At 39.0% G+C, this 24341-nt stretch overlaps 1 protein-coding gene across 1 annotated transcript in view; it reads right to left on the reverse strand.

Annotated features, from left to right (window-relative positions):
- Positions 1-1070: 1070 nt before the first annotated feature.
- LOC309714245 (protein diaphanous homolog 1-like) overlaps positions 1071-24341 on the reverse strand; it is a 48164-nt gene continuing 24893 nt past the window's right edge. Inside the window, exons 3-19 of the mRNA XM_082546547.1 lie at positions 19157-19183; positions 18056-18217; positions 17388-17489; positions 16531-16661; positions 15134-15211; positions 14985-15048; positions 14101-14240; positions 13689-13794; positions 13415-13525; positions 13054-13172; positions 11247-11363; positions 9041-9156; positions 7210-7274; positions 5410-5589; positions 2824-3366; positions 1345-1459; positions 1071-1188 (exon numbers count right to left, since the gene is read on the reverse strand). Coding sequence (XP_082402673.1) covers positions 1142-1188; positions 1345-1459; positions 2824-3366; positions 5410-5589; positions 7210-7274; positions 9041-9156; positions 11247-11363; positions 13054-13172; positions 13415-13525; positions 13689-13794; positions 14101-14240; positions 14985-15048; positions 15134-15211; positions 16531-16661; positions 17388-17489; positions 18056-18217; positions 19157-19183 — 2223 coding nt within the window. The 3' untranslated portion in view covers positions 1071-1141. The remainder of the gene's footprint in view (positions 1189-1344; positions 1460-2823; positions 3367-5409; positions 5590-7209; positions 7275-9040; positions 9157-11246; positions 11364-13053; positions 13173-13414; positions 13526-13688; positions 13795-14100; positions 14241-14984; positions 15049-15133; positions 15212-16530; positions 16662-17387; positions 17490-18055; positions 18218-19156; positions 19184-24341) is intronic.

Consider the following 24341-nt stretch of genomic DNA (forward strand, 5'->3'; position numbering starts at 1 on the left):
AGGAAGGAGAGGCAGATGAGGAAGAGTGAATCTGCGGTCTCAGAGGTAAAGGGTAAGAAGGGTGAGGTCAAAAGGAATGTCGATCTTGAGGGGTGTATTTAAGCAAGCGAAAGAAGGACAAGGAGTGAAGATTATTTACATGACCACTAAGTTGGTTGTGTGATACTGATAGGCATGTGCTATATATGGAAAAGAAACAGCACAGAATAAATTGATTGAAAGGGCACACAAATTCCCAATTTATTGCCAATTAATGTTTTATTCACAACTATCAAAACACGCCCAGGAAATCAACAACTCCCCACCCCTCACCCACACAGGCAGACATACAGACAGGTGTGTGGCTATGTAAAGGCCACGGTGTCTTTATACACAGGACTCAGAAAAGGTTATTAGACATCATCCAGAACAGGCGGCTGTCTTGGCCAATAAGAAGAGGAGGCATGGGCGCATGGGCCAAAGTGAGTTGGGGAGGGGTCAAATTATGGAGTGACAGGCAGGCGTTAGAACTTGCCACACAGGTGACTGCAGATGGGACAGCTGCCAACGCTGACATTTAAGCCACATCATGAGCTAGCATCAGCCAAGCGTGCAAGGACGCTCCTGTTTATGTATATGATGTGAGCAAGCGCATGTGCGCGTGTGTGAGTATTTGACATGTGCTCAGACTGAATGTGAAGGTCAGATGGCCTTAAACACACAGCACATACTGTCTGGGAGTTCTGGGTGTCTTGGTTATGATTTGAATATGGAGGAGTTGGACCAGAAGGCTCTGTGACACTGGGACAAGGTGATAGGAGTGGACAGGTGTGTGTACACCCATGTGTCAGCGCTTTGTGCCAGGACAGCAGGTGGCAAGTCAAAGGACATCAGTGACCTTCTCCTTATTTCTCCCTTTGTTCATCTCCCTCTATGACTCCAAGTACCAATGCATCTCACCCAGTAGTGAGTCTCAACAAAACAAGTCACAGGCACGTTGGGGAGATGAACACATATACAGATAAACGTGTGATTGGTTTATTCATGAACTAATGTGAGATGCTGTTTTGACATGGCATTTATGAATAATATATGTGCAGTGTTTCCTCCAAGGAGAAAAAGAAAAGGTGAGAAGCACTGGACAAGATGTATGAAGAAAGGACTAAAAGAAAAATGGAAGTGTGCATCTGTTATTCTTACCTTTGGTGGCTGATGGAAGCAGAGCAGGAAGATCAAAATAGACATGAAGCCCATTAGATAGGGGGCAGATGTGGGAGGGGAGAGAAGCAAAGTAAGGCATTGTTCATTATTATGAAACACAATATGATAAAAGTGAGCAGTTAAAAAGACAAGTCACACACTTACTTTTTGTCTGCGAAGAAAACGTTAAGGTAAGTTTGGCAAAGAGTTCGTTATTTTCAAATTGGTCTTCTTTCGCCTTGATCCAGAAGCTATTTTCTGAGAGGTCCTCAGGTCCGATCTAAAAGAGGAAGGGGTCATATTTAAGGTGTGAAAGACAGAGAGCTACTAAATGAGTAACAAATTAGTTGTGTTAGATAATGACAGAAATTGGTCATCTATGCACCTTGTGAACAATGAGCAGATAAAGAAGCTCATTAGAAGAAAAGGAAGCGGCAGTAGTGTGAAAACAGAGGGAGAAGGGGAGAAAGGAAGAAAGACAAAGGGCAAGTAAGTACTCATTTTCGTTAATCGTCCCACACTGTCTTGACAACAAAGCATCTATAGCTTCAGAGCCTTGTGCACCAAAAATGCAAAGACTTCTACTTTTTCCCTCCTCCATTTGGTGCTTTCTCACAATTAACTGTGCATACATTTTCTTCACTTTCTAAACGCTCTTATTAAAAAAAAAAAAGAGAAAAAGGGAAATGGAGAGCAAGTGAGAAAAAGTGGTAGTAAATTTACAGATATCAGGCCTTTCATTATGGACAAAGCCTCAAGGATGGGTATAGGACAGAAAAGACAGTAAGGAAGGGAAATGTGATATGGGGATGAGCTTAAGGAGCAAGAAAGAAAGCAAGAGAGCATGCAAAGAGGAGGATGAGACCAAGCCTGGAAAAAAAAAGTTAATTTAAATTACAAAAGAATACTGTCCTTTCTAGCAGCAATTTAATTATCTTTCAGTGGTGCAGTTAAAAGAAGAAGGCTTATTAAAAAGCAATTTCTGTGACATCCTCGTCAAACACTCTCACCAGAGAGAAAGCGAGGGAGAGAGAGCGAGGAAGAGAGAGAGAAGCTAAATGCTGATGAAGTCTGTTGAAGCCATTAAACAGTAGCTTTAGGCTAAAGAAAGACAGAGGGCCGTTTTGATGTTTTAACCATCACAGATGAGAGGGAGGAGAAGAACATGAGGCACATAGTCATGAGATACACGTATGTATGAAAGTCACTTTAGGTCAAGATCCCGCTGTTTAAGCTCCACTTTTCATTTTTTGCACGCTGTGACATACAAACTGAATTATTTAGATTCCCTGCCCATTTTTACTCAAGCAGTTTGTGTGATAATGAGGAGCTGAATAACAGCATGTTATGTTAGCTGACAAGCAACATTTTGAAAATTGGCATGATTTTTGGCATCAAGACAGAAGATGATGATCAAAAGCAAAGACAACTTCTTCAATTGTGCTTCATTTTTTGGGCCATATTCAAACATATGTGGAAGGAATTACCCACGCTTTAACTTGTATTTTGAGTCATCTTGGTTCATTTACAATGAAAAAAAAGTGTGAAAAAGCACCTGCATTGCCTTTTACTCAAAATTTGCAGTATGACATAGGTGATGGAAAATTAAAAATTAAAAACAGAGTTAACTGCTGTAAGACTGACCTTACTCCAGTTGGCTCTCTTCAACTGAACCTCAGGCTTGTACTCCTTCTTAGGCTTGAGCCCAAATGGCAGTGCTGGTGGTGCAGGGGCAACCCAGCCCCCCATGGCAAATGGTGGAGGTGGAGGCATCCCTAGACATGGGGGTGGAGGAGGAATACCAGGACCTCCAGGTGGTGGTGGTCCTGGCATGCCAGGGAGGGGTGGAGGTGGTGGTGGTCCTGGCATGCCAGGGAGGGGTGGAGGTGGTGGGGGTCCTGGCATGCCAGGGAGGGGTGGAGGTGGTGGGGGTCCTGGCATGCCAGGTAAAGGAGGTGGAGGTGGAGGAATACCAGCATGACCCGGTAAAGGAGGACCCTGCGGGGCTTGGGGAACAGGTACGTTTGCATGGCCTGGTAGAGGTGGTGGAGGTGGAGGTATACCTACATTTTGGCCTGGGAGTGGAGGAGGAGGTGGCGGAGGGGGAAATACAGGTGTTGGCACAGGAACGGTAACAGTGATCACCTTAGTTTTTGCCTCTTCCAAATCCTTAGACAGCTTTTCAATCTGAAGGGAAATAAGCAGATTTAACATAAATAATAATATAGGTTTTTACAACTATTTAATGCTGATATTACACTTTACCAGAGTAATGCCATTAACACATTATTTATTACTATTTCGAAAAATAAAACAAATCATTGAAATATTTGCTTGCTTGCCTAATGAATATTGTTTGTTATTGACTGGGTCCTAGTCTCCTGTCTGTTTACATAAGTAGGCCCGTTGCAGAATGTTACGAGTATCCCTGATGACAAGTTCCTGGAATTTACATTAATTTTAATATTGACCATTTTCAGATTTGCAAGTTTTTCTTCCAATATAAAGACATGAAAACTGAAGAAAGGAAACAAAAATAGGGAATTATGATCAGAGCCTGGGTCTGATAAAGTTTCATGAGAGATTGAGACAAATGAGGCACATTCAGAAAACCATGGCAGGAGGGAATCAAGTCCACAGAAGAATTCAGAAGAAAAACTTTTAAAAAGGAAGACAAACTTCTGAATTATAAGTCAGCTGAAATAAATTTTTCATTTCAACATTGAAATACTGACTACAGTATTTACATCAGTGAGATGACAATTCTTGAGAAAACTGCCCAAGTCATTAAAGTTGGCAGCTAATAAGAGCAGATAATGGTTCTGATGGAAATCTATGGATTTAGTATCGGGGAGTTTATTTCCTTTATAGGTTCTTAGGTGTATCAAGTGTACATAATGTGTATGGGTATGTGAAAGAATGTCTGTATGCAGTGTAATAAATTGTCCATGTCACTCCCTTGGACTTTGAAAGGAAGACGGTAACAGACAAAGAGGCTCTGAGGCAGGATTTCTTAGTGAGGCAGCAGATGAAAAATTGGGCACAGCATCACACGAAGGCACAGTGAGAGATCTCTACATGTGAAGAAATCTTCGATGGGCAGTACCTCAAACACAGACAAAGTGAGCCATCTTAGTATGAGAAGCTTGTTTGATGCCTGGCTCGTGATGCTGTTAATGCTTTGGACAACTGTGTATGTGTGTGTTTGTGTGTGCATGTTTGGGCTTTTGTGTAGTGAGATGATGACTCTGCTGGCACCAGCCACACTGGATGAAGCTCATTTTGGAAGTTGTGTTGGTCTCTAACCGACAGATAAACACAGGCGCGCACACACAAACACAGGAACATCATCATGTGGTTACGAGCACACATGCACAGAGGCAGACTGTTCTGGGTCACTTGGTGTGTTTGTTAGTTTGGGTGTCACTCTGAGGCAGCGTCCAGCTGGTGTGGCAGCAGGACACTGACAGCCAAACAATCCTCATCTTTGCCTCCCTACTGTATGTGTGTGTGTGTGTGTGTGTGTGTACACACACACACACACACACACACACACACACACACACACACAGAGCATGTTTATCTTGGACTTAAAAATTCTGTTTTGCCCATCGCCATCATTTCCCTTTCTTCTGCTTTCTTTTTTAAAGTTACTCTTTATAGTCTCATTCTCCTACTTTCCATGTTTTTCATTGAAATTCCTAATCTGTAAAGGATTTGGCTTACTTTTACAATATACTTTTAGTTCTTTCCCCTTTTTTTATGCCAATTGGCAAAATAATTCAAGGCCAGGGGGCTTCTGTGTTTGTGTAGGTGTGCATAGATGTTACAAAACTTTGTGGTGCTTAGACTTACAATACTGTGTTTCTCCAAGCCTTGAATATTTTACTTCATGCAGCTTTAACAGTCATTTTGTGTGTATGGCCTTCCAGCACATTAAAGCGCACTGATTCGATTATCTGACTCAGTCTTTATTTATCCTGTCCTTAAGTTTTGTTTGCTTTTACAAACAAACTGGCAAGAAACAATGATGCTAACATTATATGAGGTGCTTGTGCCAGTCAACCTGTCACAAAGAAGTTTGACACTGGGTTCTACATGACTTTACTCCACTTTGCAGTGCATCAATTTTACATATGTGAATGTGAGAGGAGTTAATGCACTAAAATCCAAACATCTTATGCTTAAAAATCACCTCTATACAGATTGTGTGTATAGGTTTGTGTGTACCTGTGTTTTCAAGTTGCCTAGCTGTTCCTGTAGTCCCTGGTTTTCCTTTTCTCGCTCCTGCTTAGATGTGGCAAGCTGTTCCTTCTCTTGGCTCAGGTCCTGCAACTTCTGTTCATAGTCGCTCTCCAATTTCTTCAGCTCCACCTGCAACTCGTGGCGTGCTGTCAATTCTGCATCCAGCTAATCCATATGTAAAGGGTCATAGTTAGAAACAGATTCCGTCTTAGTTATCCTAAAAAGCGCTGGATAAATGGCTTTACAATTTTTATGTAGTGGTCAATTTCAAGGTTCTTTATCTTCACTTTTTTTTTTCTCAATTTTCACTGAAGACAATTATTACAAAATTAATAGTTGCATACTTAAGCATAAACTCTAATGTGAATATTCTTTAGTATTCTCTGTTGTGCTTAACAGAAGAGAATACTTAACACTTATGTGGACCCACAAAAAGCATCCAACATAACAAGTTTTTATGCCCTGGATTTTGTGGCAAATGAAAAAGGCAGCAGTCTCCATATTTCAAAGACCTGTTGAAGACATTTCTTAGTCTAGAGCAGGGGTGTCAAACTCAAATACACAGTGGGCCAAAATTCAAAACTGGAACAAAGTCGCGGGCTAACGCTAATATTTATTGAAAAAAAAAAAAAATCTTCCTCTAGATATAAGAATGAATCTTTTCTTATGGACTCAAACAAGTTTTGCTGAAAAACTGAATATGGAACAAGCAAAGCTTAATACTAAACAATATATATATTAACTGTATAATACCAGTAGACCAGCTCTAATAGTAATTTGGTATGGCTTCGCGGGCCAAATGTAATTAGGCTGCGGGCCAGAGTTTGACACCTATGGTCTAGAGCCTTCAGTTTCATTGTATAATTTACACTGCAAATTAGTGTCAATTACTGAGTTAGGATGCTTGAGTGCATTTGTATGAACTCACTTATATTTCAAACCATTCACCTCCATGGGGGAGAACTAAAAACTACTTGCATTAAGAAAAAAAAAAATCTCCCATGTATAAATTTGCACAGATTTTACAGTCAGGACACTTGACAAACAAGATAAGAGTATTTAAAGAGATGAACACATGAACACACAGACACACATGGCTGTTTAATTTGCAGACAGCAGATCCGTTACTCCCGCTGTCATCCTTTTTCCTAATTCCTGCCAAAGAGACTGCCTGCAATTACCCCATCATGCACAACTAGAACTGTGGTGTGTGTGTGGTCAATGAAAATGAATCCAATGTTGTAGAAGTAATGGATGCTTTTGTGGATGTTGCACATTCAATTGATATGATCCCGTGTGAGACTGCACGTCTTTATGTGTGCATGAATGAAGGCTAGTTTGAGCTCTCTCTTTGCAATTATGCTGTCACTGAGACAGAAACATCAGGGTAGCAGCACACCACTATCAAGGCATTTACCCCTCTTGTGTGAATGCATGTGTGCTGTGTATGTTTTCTGCTTGCCTGTAAGAATACTTATCTGTCAGGTGGCTGTTAGACATATGTATGCTTATTTTCTTAGTCACTTTTTGCACCCCCACCACCCACCTTTTTTTTTTTCTTTAAACATTTGTCAGCCCCTGTCAGACAAACAGTGCACAGAATTTCATTTCAATCCCATTGTGTTTGCATGTGTAAGGGGAAATGTTAACTTTGACAATGTGTGATTTTCTTTTCTGTCTAATATGACTGTAATCGCTTGCAGGCCTCTGGGTTGATGTGTTAGTGTGTATGTGTGTGTAAGGTATTCCCATCTATCTATGTGTATAAATCTCTTTTTATTTCACCTTCTTTTCCAGTTCAGAGGCTTTTGCTTCGCTGGTTTCCACCTTGGTCTTGTCCACCATATTGTCTGGGAACAAAAAAGATTAAGGACAGAGGATAGGGGAAGATAAGGAGGAAAAGAGGTGGTAGATAAGATAAGGGTCTTGACAGCACACCTGCATGTGTGTGACCGTGAAGACATTGTACCTTTCAGTCTGGCACATGCTGTGTGTTCACATGAATTTACAAACAGATGCGCGCACGCACGCACACACACACACACACACACACCATCTGTCTCCCCATTATTTTCCCCCTCGTATCACACTACTCAAAGTTAAGATCTGAGACGATTGTGGAGGCATCTCATTACAATCTGATGCTTTGTGTTGCATGCATGCTGCTTCTACCCAACATTAACTGCTAAGCCTTTAGTACATACACCTTTGTTTGACAAAAGGTCATAGCCCATCAATTTCTCTCTGCGAAACAACGCTTTGCTTAGAATTCTTACAGTTACCAAGACTGATAAAATAAAAGACAGATAATGTCTTACTTCCAGACCATTTTGCAGGGGACAGGGTGAGAAGGACAGACTGACCAACAGGGTACTTTTACAGAATAATTGCAGGGTTTACAGGTGGTTCAGTGCTGAAGGGCTTAACAAGCATGTGCAGTAAAAGAGCTAATTAACATGAAGATGAATGCCACAATTTCACAGGATCAAAGAAAGCTAATCATGATGCCCAGGAGGGAGAGGATCACGCAGAGAGATAGAAAAGATAGAAGGCTGTGAAAAGCTAAAATAGAAATTGAAGAAATTATGTGAACTGAAACGTGAACCCTACAGACTGGAAATGTGAAGTGTGAATCTTCAGCTGCAATGAAAATTGGGCTGCAGAAAAAGCAGCTGAATCTTTGAAAGATACTGCATATCTATATAAGCTAGCAAGCAAGGCAGGCAAAATGAAACGATTTTCGCAGTTGAAAGAACCTCACAATAATATACTCACCCACATAAAAATTACAGTGTGCATTTGTGTACGAGTTTATTGTGCAATGGATTTTTGTGTGTGGGGGGTAGGGGGTGAGTGTGTAATGGTGGCTAGGCTAAATGGGACAAACTTCGAATAGAGAGCACTAAGGGAGACAGAATGTAGGAAAACAAACTGTGCTGAATTTCAGAGTTCAAAGAAAAACACTAAATAATGCATGCAGGGCAGAATTGGGCTGCTTTCCACCAATAATAACTCTGGCAGCCTTAAAGGAGGCCAGCCAGCCTGTGTGTGTCTCAGGACACATTTAGAAGCAGTGCAATTAGAGCCTCCTGCGGTGAGCAAAGGAAACCTGCCATAAAGAGCACTGAACTCCTGAGACATGGCCCACACCTTTATTTTGTTGTGGTTTAGGTTACTAAAGTCATTGTTTACAACCACCTCTCAAGTCAGCAAATCCAAGTGCACACATACTAGTGCTCACCACTTAACTTTCCAAAAGAACTAAACTGAAATTCATACCCATTTCAAACACCAATTTACTTTTTACTGCATTTTAATGTTTTTTGTTAAATGTATGGTATTAATACATTTAAAACCACACCTATCAAACCTAAAAGTTACCATGTAAGCAAATTCAAACTTTAGAACAACTGAGTGAAAAAAGTCACTTGAAAAATTGTGCTAAAACCTCTAACACAATTTACCCCAAACTAATGCACACTCACTCTTTGGCGCCACCCTGTGGTGTTTCTGAGACTTGTGCTAAATGAATGGTTGAAGTATACTGCCATTGATACCAACACAGCAACTGTGGCACTGGGGGCATGAACATGTATGTTTCTGTTTAACAACCCACCTATCAAGCCTTCGATGTTGAAGCTGAGGTTACGGCACTTGAAGTCAGGGTCTGTTCCATTCCTGTGCAGTACGATCTGAGAGATACACTCATCTATCAACTTGTAGTATTGAGGCCTGCGGGAAACAGGGAGAGATGGGTTTACAGACAAATGGATTAGGAGAGAGAGAGAGAGAGAAAGAAATAAAGAGCCATATGAGGATAACATTTGATGAGAGGACAGGGAAAATCAGAACTCATGTGTGATACTTGGAAAAAACAAAACTGTCACTCAGAATACACATATTTCATAAGTTTCAACAAATGTATGTGGTTAATGATACCAGTCTCAAACCAACTGCTCTATAAGAAATCTGGCACATATTTGTTTTAGGACTGGACTGACAAAGAACAAATAAGTTCATCTGTGCAGACAAATGTGTGCACACACATCCTTTGTCACTTTGTCTTAGCAACTGAGATTGGCTGTCTGTGTGAGGATGACAGTTTGAGTTTCTTGTCACAAAGATTGATTGTGTTCAAATGTTTTCGTAAGAGTGTGCTGGTTTATGCCCAGCACCCCATGTCTAATGAAGCCAACTTCACACAGACACTCAATTTTGGAGGTGTCTTATCCTCTGACCCCATTAGATGCTGCCAGAGTCAAAACTCAATACTTTATTTATTCTGTCTCCTTCCCTCACTGGTCTCTCTCTTAGTCACTCTGCCTTTGTCTAACACTTATTCCACTCCTTTTCTTAAAAAATTTTTTTTCTTAAAGCTCAGATTTATCCGTGGAGCAAGAGAGACATCTAGTGTCATTTCTTAAAAGTGTTTAAGCAAAAAGAAATAAATTTGTATTTGGATAAATCTGAATTCTGTCATTCTTCATGAGGTCAAATTTATTACATTTAGACATTGGGTTTAATCCGACAAGGCAGTTTTGGTTGTTCCAAACCTATATTTGGGTAAATCACAATCAAATGAGCATAAACTAATAATAAATATTAAGCCCTACAGTCTGCATACACAGTATTCTCAGTACTATGAGTGTAATTAGCTACATTTGAAACTGCCCATTTTAAATTCTTGGTGGTTTGTCAAAGCAGCAGGTTCTCTATGCAGCCTTTTACCTCAATTCTCAATTTCTTCTTGATTATTGTCTGAACCTCCACCTTCCTCCTCTTTTCGTCTCTATAATTACCAAGTTGTATTTTCAGGCACTCTACAGCTCTCCCTCCCACCCTCACTTCCTGTCTCTCTGCGGAGTCCATTAGAGACCACCTCTATTGTGTTTCTCTAGATCACCTGGACGGAAAAAGCTGAATAGGAAAGAAACGTAGGATGGAAGAGATGGTGGGGGAGCTGAAAAGACTCCAGCTGGGACTATTTGTTTGGACCGGCCTACCTTTTCCATCTTTGCAACGTATCCCCCAAACTGTGTTAAAAATAAACTACAATTTCCTGCCTATCTGATAGCATCAAGGAAAACACAAGACAAACACCACCACCTCAACTCAAATAGGTACATCTCTGCACATTTGTTCCAAGTGTTAAGATGGACATACACAATGTAGCACAACTCCTGACTTGTCTTTAACAATATTCTACTCCAGTCTTGTCATTTAATTATTCAGTTTCTTTAGCTAAAACTCCAAGAGCTTTGGAAAACACACAGAGGCATTAGCATATTTCTTGTGATAAGAGTTGATGGTGCTTATTTCTATTAAAATGAAATTGGACTTCCTCTTTGCATTTGTATTAATTTTCATGTTTTAGAAGAGGGGTCTAGAAAACAAACATGAAACGGAGGAAGGTGCAGAAGGGAGGAAGACGTTCGTGAAAGGAGAGAAAAGCAGAAATGAAAGCTCCTCTCGCTCTTTGTTTTCCTGGCATTTTGGAAGCTTTGTTTCTCTTGCTCGCAGCTTTTCACTGTCCACCTGGGAAAACTGATTTATTAACTTTGAGACGTGTTATATAGCTTCCTATATGTTGGGTAAAAAGTCCATGGACTTTGTTGGGAGTGAAAATAAACTAAGAAATTCAATTTCTCAGTCATTCTTTGGGGGGGGGGGGGGGGGGGGGCTTGTTTTATATTTCATTAAACATAATGCCAAGTTATTTTCATAACAAAAGAACATCAATAGGCAAGTGCCAGAAAACAACAGCATAATTTGTGCAAATTTGGGCAAGAGAATGTGTGAGTGTATATATGAGTGTGTGCTACCTGGCCAAGTAATCATTACGGATCAGTAGTAGATGCTGCATCAGGGACAGGAAGTGGCCCTCGGCCTTGGAGTCCTTCACAGTGTTGACCAAGATTTCAAATATGTCCCTCACATCATTGAAGCAAAAGCGTTAAGGCCCAACAGACACGATCAATAGAAGAATTTAACACAAATATGAGAGTCACATACACAACATCTAAAGAGATGACAGTCAACAACTGTGCACTGTTCTGCACCAACATCAGCTGCATTTTTTTTTTCCCCACCAGGCTATTGAGGCAAAACATTCAGGCGCACAGAAATGTCCTTGAAAGAAAAGCACATTTGTTATTTTAATTAAAAACAAATTGATCAGAAATGCTGTAAATAACAATGAATAATGAAACGAATCATTAATCACTTATCATTTTAAATGGAATATCTACATCTGCGTACAGAGCACTATTTTCAGCTGTATTCCAAAAGCACATTGTGTTACTAATCATTTTTTGGCCTTTTTGAGACTATAATCAAACCTACAAAGGCTGTCGCTGCAGACACTCAATTAGACATTTTTTGATTCTTTAATCAGCACAACAGTTTTCAGCTGCACCAACATAATTGCAAATGGGTTTTTTTTCTTATGGACAATTAGAAGCAATTTTCTAATAAACCTGCATTAGGGAACACAATGTGCCATTGGAATACAGCAGTTAAGGATGCTGAAAATGGGTCTCTGTACACCTACGTAGCCATTCCATTAAAATTCATACGCGATTCATTTAATGATTCCATTAACTGTCAGTACCAACATTTCTGATCAATTTAATGTTATTTAAGATATTTTCCCCCCTTCAAAAACAGAAACTGACATTTCTAAAGCACCCTAATCTTAATAACACTAGTGTATAGGATAGGATTCAATTTTAACACCCATTTAAGTTCTCTGACTTATTTGTTCACGTTTTCAAATGTCTGTACTGTAATATTCCTGTGTTTAATTCATACACTTAGCCCAGCACACTTCCTTCATTAGAACATTCTGTATGCACTGCGATGGTAACCCCTGGGAGACATCTGGTGTTGAAATTCAGAACGGCATGTCAAGAGCAGCAGGGAGAAGTACAGTGTACTTTGTAAAGTGTGAGGTTGAATTCTTTTCAAACTATCCACCCTGGACGCTACCCTCCTTAGAAAGGAAAAGAGGAAGCACTGAGAGGTAGATGATAAACATCCTGTGTTTTTAGAATGTGGTTCATTCAGATTATACCAAAATTGAAAAAAATAAAATGCAGATTTTCAAGCACTAAATCCTTAGGTCTAATGTTCCCACATGGTTAATGTTACTGCTCATGCATTAACAATCAAGTTCAGATACATTAATAGAAATGAATAGGTAATGAACTTCTTGTTGTGGTGTACCTTTCAGGCAGCCAACTAAGTGCCTAGTCATTTATAAAGAAAGAGTAGCAACAGAGCAAGGTTGGTAGGATGGCAGGATTGCCTTTTTTCCCCTTAAAATTAGATGTGCCTACAAACTGCCCTAGTGAGGACAAATAGAGGAATTTCTTGAATAAAGAAAAGCATAAAATACAATTTTAAAAAAATTTAAAAATACAATTGCTTACACATATACTGGTGGACTGGATGTAATTAAGAAAATGAAAGCAGGTGAAGGTTTTCACTTTCCAATGAAACTAATAAAACACTAAACTTGAAAATTACAAGGAGACCCAGATTTTATCATGCTGATCCTCTTTGTTTTGAAGGACAAAAAGCAAACATGACAGCTGCACAAAGGAACAATTTTGCCCATTGGAAGGATATTCCATTTCCATTCGGATGTCATCCAGACGTGCTTTGAGGTCCTCAGAATCATCTTCAGCCTGCTCATCAAACACTGTGAGTTGCACCTTCAGCTCTTCATTTTCTATCTTTCGCACCTCCTGCGGGGAAAGGAATAGGATGCAGGCGGAGAGATGAAAAATCATGATGGAGAATAGCAGGAGGAAAGTGACAGTCAAACATTTTTAGTTTGAATGCTTGTAGGAAAAGTTTTTACAGCATGTGTGTGTTAGCCCATCAGGGAGACAGAGGCATCAATATAGGGAGACACAAACATTAAAGCTGTGAAAATGTATGTTATTGCAAAGTCACCGTTGAAAGAAATCAAGTGGGTTTTCTGTACCTTCAGCTGATCTCTAAGACCCAGTCTTAGCAGTTCAGAGCGAATATGGATTCTGAAGTCCAGTTCTTCTGCACGGCTGATCAAGGCGTTTATTAACTGCATGCAGCCACTCTGCCAAAAACACATCACAAGTCAGTTTTATAGAGTATTTATACAGCATAACCCGCTTAAAAGTGCTGTCGATCAAAGACACCCGGGCTGGGTCATTTGCCAAACAAAAGCCCATGTGAGAACCTATAAGTGGTGAAATATGGGTACGCATTTGAATATGTACCTTAAGTGCAATGCTGGAGCTCCTCATTCCAGTAAGAAGTGGCTGAAACCTTTCAGTGTCCTGTTTCTCTGCCTCCTCTGTAATGGCCTCTAAAACACGCTCGTGACTGCAAAACAAACCAAAAAAAACAAACAATGATATACGTTATCATTATAAAGCTTCACTACATGGTACATTTTAAATCAATACATGAATACAACATTTATCCTTAAAAGAAAAGAATGGGGACTGAGAATGTCATTTCATTGAAACAGATGAAGAGAAATATGATGATAAGCAAGTACTGATGTCAGCAGAGCAGTTCATCACTGTCAGTTGGTCTAATACAAGTCTAATATCCAAACTAGAACAGTCCATTATCTTTGTGCATTCCACTTTTTTGAAACAGCATCTACATTTCACTAATACTTACAGGTTTTCAGGACGCTCCAAAATGGAGATGGCAGAAAGAAGCTTGACAGCGTCCACCATCATATGAGGCACTTTTGGGTTGATGGCTCTGGTTAGCAGAGGAATTCCCTCAGGTGACTCCAACATGGATTTCAGACCATGCTAAGCAGAAAAGGAAAGAGAGAAAGTAGACTGAGGTAAAGACTTCCATTTTTCAGATTATAGTCTTCATATCAGAATTTAGTCCAGATGAAATGTACTCGACTGCAACAACTATGGAAATTGTATACCAACGTCTTGCTTTGACAAAAGGGGTGGAACAATTTGACAAAAGCTGGCACTTTGAAAGCCATGCAAAAATAATACAAGTTACTGAATTGCTATCCATCTGGATATTATTACTACAGGCTGTTATTAGGGACAGCAACCACACAGGCAATGACATTTATTATGTCGGTACCCTTTAATACATTCAAACATTATTTTAGACCAATAATGTCATATTTATAACTAAATTATGCTTTGTTCTATTATTGAGTAATCTTCAATAAACCTTCATCGATCCTCAGCCAGACAACGCAAATTAGTTTGACCAAATTAAGCCAAATTTTAAAAATATATATATCCATTTGACATGTTATGTTTTCTGCAGAATTGGTTTTGACTTTACCTTTGTATTATTAGCAGGTGGATAAATATAAAATATATTCCAGAATCTGGAGAAGTTTCTATAAAATTTCTTTTTTCCTAGGATTACATACATTAGTAAACAACCTTCACTGTATTGAATTTAGAGTGCCCTCTGCTACAATGACAAAAGAAAATGGGCCATTAATTATTCTATAGTTATATTAATTCTGATATGAAACAAAGGATTAGGGATTTAGATGTAAGAAGTTTTCCTACCTTGTTGTTCATAAAGGCTTTAAGACAACGAATTATCTCATGTTGGCATTTCGTTCCAATTGGCCTGGTTGGTGAAAGACCAGAAAGACATTTCAAACACACTGCTAGAATATACAGTTGTTGTTGTTTTTTTGGTTTAAGTAACTTACGTGCATTCCTCTTCCTGGAGTTTTCTCAGCAGATTCAGAAGCAGAGCCAACCCTTCATCTCCAAAGTTCTGTACCCAACTGAAAGTGAAAGATATTTTCCCATACATTAAGAAAAATTGTCTGTCACAGCATGCATGAATTCATGGTTAGAACAAATCCAGAGGGTAAATCTATGTGCATAGTGAATATGAGCTTTTCCCCCTAAAAAGCACAGTACACTGTCCAGTACACTTTAAATCCTAGCCGACAGCATATATTGATAGCATATATTACAAAAGGCCTGGGGTTTCATTTCTAAAACTTTATAGGTGCTTCAGTAAGAGAGAGAGCGCGCGCACGCGCGTGCGTGTGTGTATATAGAAGCTCCCCAGCAAAAAACACTGCTGTTTGAATGGATTTCTGGAGCAGCCAGTCTTGGATGAATTGGTAGTTGTTTGTAACCTAAACTATAGATGATTTTTCTCAATGGTGAATGAGTTTCAATCGAATGTAAAGATCCTTTAAAACCCCTTGCTAACCCACAGGCATCAATAAACCGAGTGCAAAGTCTCAGATGTAATTTGAGTAGATTTATGTGAAAATTAATATGAGTTTGAGTGTGATATTGATACTTTACACCAAATCCCCAAATTGCCAAGTATAAACTCTATAGAGATGCTACAAAATGTTTCTTAAGTAACAATTTGATTCAATGGCCATGGAAAAAGGAGCTGGCCATAGCTAAGAGTTAACTAAAGGTTGACATTTAGATTCAGGTGAAATTGTGAGTCAGTACAAAGACTAAAGATTTGACAATGCAAGGTAAAAAAAAAAAAATTTAATTAACCCAAGTATTTGCTTTCCCACAGCTGGGTGGCTTCCAAAATAGCAAGAGATAGATAGACTGGGAAATTGAAATGCACACAAATGTTTTAGATAACAGAAAATTGCTTGTGAGGTGAAGAAATAATGTTTATGCTTGCACAGCGAGTGAAAAAATGCTCTTCTGGATGTAGGCATACATGTTTGCTTGTCAATAACACAGAATAAGACTTCTTAAGGATAACTCCAGAAGATTTACTGCAAGATTTAAACCTTAGTGAGCTTCAAATTCTAAAAGCTAAAGTTGGAGTTCACAAAAACATGAAAAAGTGTAGCGTTACAAAACAAAGTTTTATGGACTACTAAAGCAAAAATCAACCAAGCATCAACTACCTTGCAAGCATGGTGGTAATTTTGTTATCGCTTGAGTACGCATAGCTGACAGTGGTGCTGACACAACCCACAAAGTTCTTATTATATCACTGTAAACTTACACTGATTCTATACTGAGCCTTGCTATATTATTGTAGTTAGTATAATTTATTTTAACCTGAAGCACAGAGCAACAGAAATGTGTGTGTGTGCGTGCATATTACCTAACAGGGTTGTTATTGAGTGAAACTCTTAGAGATTCAAGACAGCTCAGCAGCTGTGAATCTCGATAGTCTGCCTTTAACTCCTGGATGTACATCATGGCCGACTTGGAACTCTCCTTCTGGCTCTGACCCTAATCGACAAACACAAACAAACACAGCAGGCACGTAAACACAAAATCACTTAGTGTTCTGCATTTACATATTTCTTGTTACATGATATAATTGCTATTATTTCTACATGAAAGCACAACAGTAGAGCATCAAGGGCAAAAGTCAAGAGTAATTTGAAATTTTGATATGTGGGATTAAAGGGTACTGTGTGTAGGGTTTTTCTCCTAATAGGCTTATTTTACAGTTAAATGAACTGTATTAGCAGCCATCTGTGTATGATTATGTAGGGCCTTTGAGAACTTTGAGTTTGTGAACCCTTTGGAATTGCCAGGATTTAAAAGGAAGAAAAGACTATTAAATCATTTCTAAAAGGTCTGGGTTTTCATAAATCCACTACATACTTCCAGATACATTTTCTGGAAGTTGTTTACTCTTGTTGTAAATGTGACACAGCAGCTAAAGGTCAATGGAGGTTCACTCATTTTTTCAGAGTTTGAGTTTGTTTAAACAACAACAGCAACATAACTATAACCATCCATCAATTTAATGTATGTAAACAGTAAATACATATTAGATTAGTTATTAATTTACTATTTATTAATGACTAATGTCCAAAATGCTTTGGAAAATGTATTCATTCTAGCCGAAGAGAAAAAAAAAAAATAAGGATTTGCTTTAAACCGCCAGCACATTCGCTCTAGCACCCTGTACTTGCTATATTTTTTTAAGATATTTGAGGTACTGACAGCTTTAGATGTGTGGAGGTACTGGGAGACCATCTCTCGTTTGATCAAAATGTCTTTCTGTCTCAGAGGCTGCTGCTTTTCCTCATTGAGGTTCATATCCACCTAGAGTAAAAGACAGGAGTAAAGAAAAATAATCAAATGGAACAGAAATAAACATTGAGAGATTTAGCATAAAAATCAATTTGTGTACTCAAGCAATAAAAAAATAAAATGCAGAAATATAATCCATATATTTGATTATTACATTAGGGGAAATAACCATCTATTCAGAGTCAGCTGTAAGACAGAATTTCTTACTTGTTAAAAGAATTACTGGATGTAACTATTTAAAAACTTTTTCCTTTCAGGATTTCAATCGGTGCCATTTGCTTGTCCCAGGAGATCAGTTATTTGTTTTTTTACATGTCTGTCAAATCCTACTTGCAGCAAGACAGAATAAACTTTTATGCAACTTCACAGTTCTTCTGACATTACAGCAAAGGAAATTTAAGGCTTAAGGGTAACTCCACATTAAGGGTGTTTAAACTGTGAGAAATTCAGTACTTTTGATTGGAATATGCCAAGTTTCTGTAGCTGCACAGGCAAGGTAACGAATATTATATGACACCTCAAAAGCCAAATCATTTATACACAAAAGTGTGTATAGACTCTTTTACTGTCTTTCTCACCAGCATCTGTTCAAACAGTTCCAGGACATATTCATCAGAATGATCATTCATCATGCCACTCTGAGCACTGATCTCATAGCTGGCAGCTGAAGAGTGTCGGTGACCTGGCGGTGGTCCAGGCTTCTCCTTCTCCTTTTTCCTCATGCTGGTGAAACGCTCCAACTGGATTAGCAAACAACATAACAGAGGAACATGACAGAGAGAAAAGTGGTAAGAGAAGAAAACTACAGAGAGTAACCACTGTTCTTATGTTAATGTTAGATATCAAACCATATGTAGTGTTAAAAACTCAAGGGACATTTCTCCCTAACTTTGATATTACATTGCCCCTTTCAGACATGTACCATTTTCCAAAGACGAGGCAGTAATTTTACTTTGTCTCAATCTAAACACAACCTTGACACTGTGCAATATCAGCCAGCCGCACAAGATGCAAAAATAAAGTAAAAATACTAAAACGAATTGTGAATGCAAGGGACACATAACTTGAAGGCAATCTTACTTAGCCTTAATGTTAACTTTAACTCACATCACCAACTATCTTACGTATTCCATGTCTGAAAAGGGAAATTCTTTACAAGAGCAGAAACCTTTTTAAAACTTGAGCTCAAAAGTGGTTTTGCCGCACAAAGTATGCTGTAAACAGAGCATACTCAAATTTTCCAGGAGTCTGGTATATCTCACTTTCTGGCTTTAATGACTTTGAGTGGTAAACATTCAGTATTAGCACAGAGTGTTATTTAATACATGAAAAAAAAAAGAAAAAAAAAAGCAAAGAACATGAGCTTCATCATGCATGTCAGCTTGGCACGTAATACAGTGACCCTACATAGTGACTCAAAGAAAAATCTGGCATCCTAGCTGCGGGCACATGAAGGCATCACTAGTTTATGTGCCAAGCATTTCATGTTGTCAATGCGCATCTTGAGAAAATGCACATTTAACTTCAGTATAGCACAGGACAAGACACAGATACCAAACAAGTGTGTTATGGTGGGTTAGGCTTGTGACAGACAGTGAGGTGACATTAAATGCATAACAGTTTTATCTGACACACAAGTCAAGCACACGTTTGACAGTGACAAGCTGTAATAAACCTACCTCATCAGGAATCAGCCGTTTGAGTGTCTGTAGAAGAATGAATGAGGGGGAGAAAAATGGCAAAAAAGGGGGGAAGAAAAACCAACCAGATGGCAGGTAAAAGAAATGAAAAAGAGGAGGGAGGGAAAAAAAATAAAGAACCCATTAGATAGAAATCAATGATGGGAAGAAGCAGCTCCAGGAAATCATCTACAGAATTCACAAGCAATTAAGAAAAACCCAGGAAAAAAAAAAAAGAAAAAAAAAAGAAAGAAAATCTTAATCATTAGCTCTTTTCGCATCTACTCAAAGACCAATGCATCTAAATTAAAGACAGTCTAAGCTAAGGTAAGGAGGACATTTAGAAACATGCAGGTGATAGGCAGTCAATCATCAACAAAGGTGAAGCGTGTGTGTGTGTGTGTGTGTGTGTGTGTGTGTGTGTGTGTGTGTGTGTGTGTGCGCGGCAGTCGATGAAGCCATACATAGGAAAAAGTAGCACATTTGTATTTTAGAAAGAAAGGGAAAAGTATCATCATGTCTCTGCCACTAGAGGTCAGGCTATACCCATTAATGTTTCTGTAGGAAATCAAAATAAGTGGACTATATAGCCCTGACAAGAGCTATGTATGAGTAAAACTGAATTGACATCAGTAAAATAAATCAAATATCAAACACTAAAAAGGCATAAAGAAGATTAATACTGATGACATTCTGGAAAGCATCAAAGTAACACAATTTCAATATTCAGCTCTTAATATCAAATTTCTGATTTAATATGTTGGGTTTTTTTGTTCTTTTACAAATTACAAAAAGCATTATGGACTTCCAATTGTTATGTTGCTAACCTACAACACATAAACGCTTACTTATGCCCGACTGATCCTACTTATCATTCAGTTTTGTTCTGAGCTAAAGGAGTCACAATGACCAACACAGAAAAGCTTAACCTTTATGAATTCGTTTAAGACGCACAAACAAAGAGCAAAGCAGGACAAATAAGAAGGCACATTGATTATGGGGAAGACAGTTAAGAAAAAAATGCTTCCGTTTTCACAGCTGCCATTAAATAACAGACCCTCAGCTCACGCACACAGGCACACACCATGAAGATGCCATAAAAGAAAGCTCGTACACATACAAACAAATGTTGTGGTGCTACAGTATTCCGCCCACAAAACGGAAATTTACAGCTGACAGGAGGCACAGTGGATTCTGGGTAATTGCATGGGAAACTGAACAGTAGTCAGGAAGAAAGCAACAGAGATACATGTGGGAGGGAGACACAAAAACCAAGCTTCAATTTGACAAACTGTAAGGTCCGCTTTACAAACCACATGTACAGTTAGGAAAATATGCAATGACAGACACAACAAACTACATTTTTTTGAGCCAGAAGAGTCATGAAGAGGTGGGCTGGACCAAAATAAACAAAAGCATCACTAAGTTGGAAACACTAAACTGTTTAATGAATGAGTAACAGTAACATCACACACTACGTCACAGCAATAGGACGCCTTTTAATAAGCAAGGCAAGTGTTAAGTGACAAAGACATACTACGAGTAATAGTGGATCTGAGTCATGACGTATTATAGAGCAAACGATTCAATTATTTACACAGCCCCACTAGTGCCTCACTAATCCTTAACATAACACCAAATTAATCAACAGAAAAGGCAATTCAATTAAAGAAAAACACATAATCACTAAGACAGTAACACTGACTGAAGTGTTTGCTGATGATGAACAAAATTTTAAATCAGCAACCCAAATGACGGAAATATTAATATACCAACTTTGTGCTATTTTATTGCATTGTTACTGTAATACCTGTGGGTTTACCCTGCTGCCCAGACAAAACAACCAAAGCAAGGCATCTGGTTGGAAACTGTGACAGACATTTTCTACAAATTTGCAACATACAAAAAAATTATTAGATTATCAAGAATTAACAGAAAAATTTGTAATGAGAACTCCCTCTCACAGGGCACTAAAGTTTTTTTCCTCTAATGTAAATCAAAAAGCAAACTCAATGAAACTGCTTAATTATAATTTAAAGACCTCCCCTAAGCACAGGCTGCTAGTTAAATGAGCTGATTCATCTTACCATCCTACAGTGAGCATATTAGATGAAGTAGTACATTTTGGGTTTCCTCTTTTTGTAGTCTGGGTAAAGCATTAAGCTGCAAACACATCCCTAAGCAAGTTTTTGTAAACTGTCATAATATGGACACATGCTTTGGAAAAAAAATATGAAAGAAAGCATGGCATTTAAGTCCTTTTGTTCAAGACACTTTATTCAACCCATCCTGTGAGTTATGTTTAATCAACAGTGATGACAGTTGCCAGCGAACTACCATGTGCAATTCCCCCAGTGTTGTTAACTCCCATCAAAAATCTGCAGCAAAAACAGCAAATTTTCTCAAATTCAGCTGATTAAATGGCGACTAGTGTGATCATAAATAACTATAAATTATATGGAGTAGGCTGAAAGAGGGAAAAACTTGAAAAACTTAGTGTATGGGTGTCTACATTTCTGATTACATGCGCAATCAAAAATGAAAACTCAACAGTTATAAGTGAGGAGAGATTTACAAACGCAAGACGTCAAGAGTGCTGCACTGATTGCTGATTTGCAATTTTAAGTCCAGAACAGACACTCTGTGATCCCTCAATGAAATGCCCTTTACAAAATGCCAACACAACTGCTTACAGTATATACATAGTAAAGGGCGCATATTATAGAGTCCTAAAGGCAGTGGCAAAAATAAAGGCATACAGCTTTTTCTGCGTGTCTGTCTCAGAGACCAGGCAACTGGAGAGAATCAAATCAGCAGATGCATTTTGCTTATGAAAGCAAAATAATGAGCCAGTCACACACTGTTGCCATTTCTGTGTATGTGTGTACCTGCCCATGCACATTTAAGGAGACACTGAGAGAGGTGAGAAAGATTATGTAGATCAGATGAAGAACAAAAACCAAGCAAATGCAGAATGAAGGAAAGCAGACTAGACACTTTTACTGATAAGTGAACAGTAGTGTCAGATGGCCACTCTGAATTAAGACAGTAGGTTAACTGAAAGATCAAGATGATATGGAAAAAAGTAGATTTTTTTGATAGGTTTTGCTAATGTGATATGGGCATGAGAATACCCTGTATTGTACTCGTGTCACTGGAAAAAAAAAAAAAAAATACAGTAATCTTAACCTTAAGATTACTGTATACAGGCTATAGCTCAGGTGGCAGAGCAGGTCAGCCACAAATCAGAAGGTCGGTGGTTCGATCCCAGGCTACCTCCTGGCTGCATGCCAAGTATCCTTGGGCAAGATACTAACCCCATGTTTGCCTACTGGTGGTGGTCAGAGGGCCCAGTGGCGCCAGTGTTCGGCAGCCTCGCCTCTGTCAGTGCGCCCCAGGGCAGCTGTGGCTACAATGTAGCTTGCCATTGCCAGTGTGTGAATGGGTGAATGACTGAATGTAGTGTAAAGCGCTTTGGGGTCCTTAGCGACTGAGTAAAGCGCTATACAAATTCAGGCCATTTACCATTTATCAAGTTATTTTAGGGTCTTGGACTTGCCCTCTTTCAAGTCTCTCAAAAGAAGTTCTTTGAGTGTGAGCTTTGACAGGTCCGTTCAAGAACAGATACTTGTCCTGAAGCAAAACCAATTTTCTCATAGCTAGGTACTTTGAATCAGTTGCACTCAAAAGGTGAATGCCATTCAGGTCATTATGAAGATTTGTATCAAAACTTTACTGGGCTTAATCAATTATCAATTCTGAACATAGGCATGTATATGAGAAGGATGCAGCAACCATGCCGTCACATACTGGTTTCTAAAGTCCCATCCTGAAGTAGGGCTGGGCGATATATCGAGTTTTTTTAAAATATCGATATATTTTCATACGAGATATAAGATGTGACAATATCGTTTATATCGATATAGCCTATGTTACGTTATAGTTATACTTGTGGGGCCGCAGGTTTGCCTCTCTTTCGTCCACTTTTGTCTCTACGCAACGTTACTCGGCCTCGCCTCTCCTTCACTGAACACAACTCCCCCTCCCCCATAGCTTCACCTGCAGGCAATGACAAGATGAAAGCGGAAAATCTCCGTTAGCGAGTTACCGCGGATCGTCCCGTGCGTGGGGCTGGACGGCGTCAACGTGTTAGCGAGCTAACCACGCTAACGAGCTAACCGCGCTAACGACATGCAGCCCGGAGGAGCTGCACGGCCTAAAATCCTTTCATTTTCTCAAAACTCGACAGTGCGCCTTATGTATGAATTCTGGTTGTGCTTACTGACCGCGAACCGATTTTATGTGGTACACAGCGCTCATCAATCTGTCCAAAAATGTTTTAATATGACTTTGCTACGGAGCTGCACTGCTTGATGGATTGTCGGAGGATTACGGCTACCGGGGAGGAGCCTCGCGGAGTGATACGTACTGTGCTTCAACGTAATATTACAGTACTGTGTGTGTATAAGGACCACAAATGGCACCTGTTCAGAGACGTGGTGCAGCTGTGAAATCTGTCTCTTTGTTATTATGCTCAGCGTCTATTAGTTTACATTTTGACTGCACAATTGTGAGCTTTTTGTTATGCACAAAAACAACATTGTTTTCTTTTATTTATGGACCATGATTATTTAATAAATGCTGATAATTTATTTTTAAGTAATTTCTTCATGTACATCTACGCTGTATGTAAATAAAAGTGCCCGTGTGACATCTGGGACACAGTGTGACTAAGAACTCTCTTTTTGTTCTTAACTTATGGCTTTTTTTAAAAAAAAAAAAAAAAAAAAAAAATCGAGATATATATCTTATATCGCCATCCAGCTAAAAAATATCGAGATATGAATTTTGGGTCATATCGCCCAGCCCTATCCTGAAGCTACAAGATTTTTGCTGCAGCCATGTCAATTGCAAAAAAAATGTTTTTGAAAATGAATGTGACATGGAGGGGTCAGTCTGACTGTGAAACCACATGCTCATTGGCTCAGTGACTGAGGCCATAAGCTCAGCATGTTGTTTACAGAGTTCAAGACATTTTCCATAGTCTTGATAACCAAGTGGCAATTGAAAGACCAGCAGTACCTTCAATCTGACCATCTGACAAGTTCTACTCTAAGATGAAACTGTGTCATGCTCATGTTGTACTTTACATACAATTTACCTATTAAACATCATTCCACTTTTA

Source organism: Aulonocara stuartgranti (assembly GCF_965226115.1).
Source record: "Aulonocara stuartgranti genome assembly, chromosome: 2".
NCBI lineage: Eukaryota > Metazoa > Chordata > Actinopteri > Cichliformes > Cichlidae > Aulonocara > Aulonocara stuartgranti.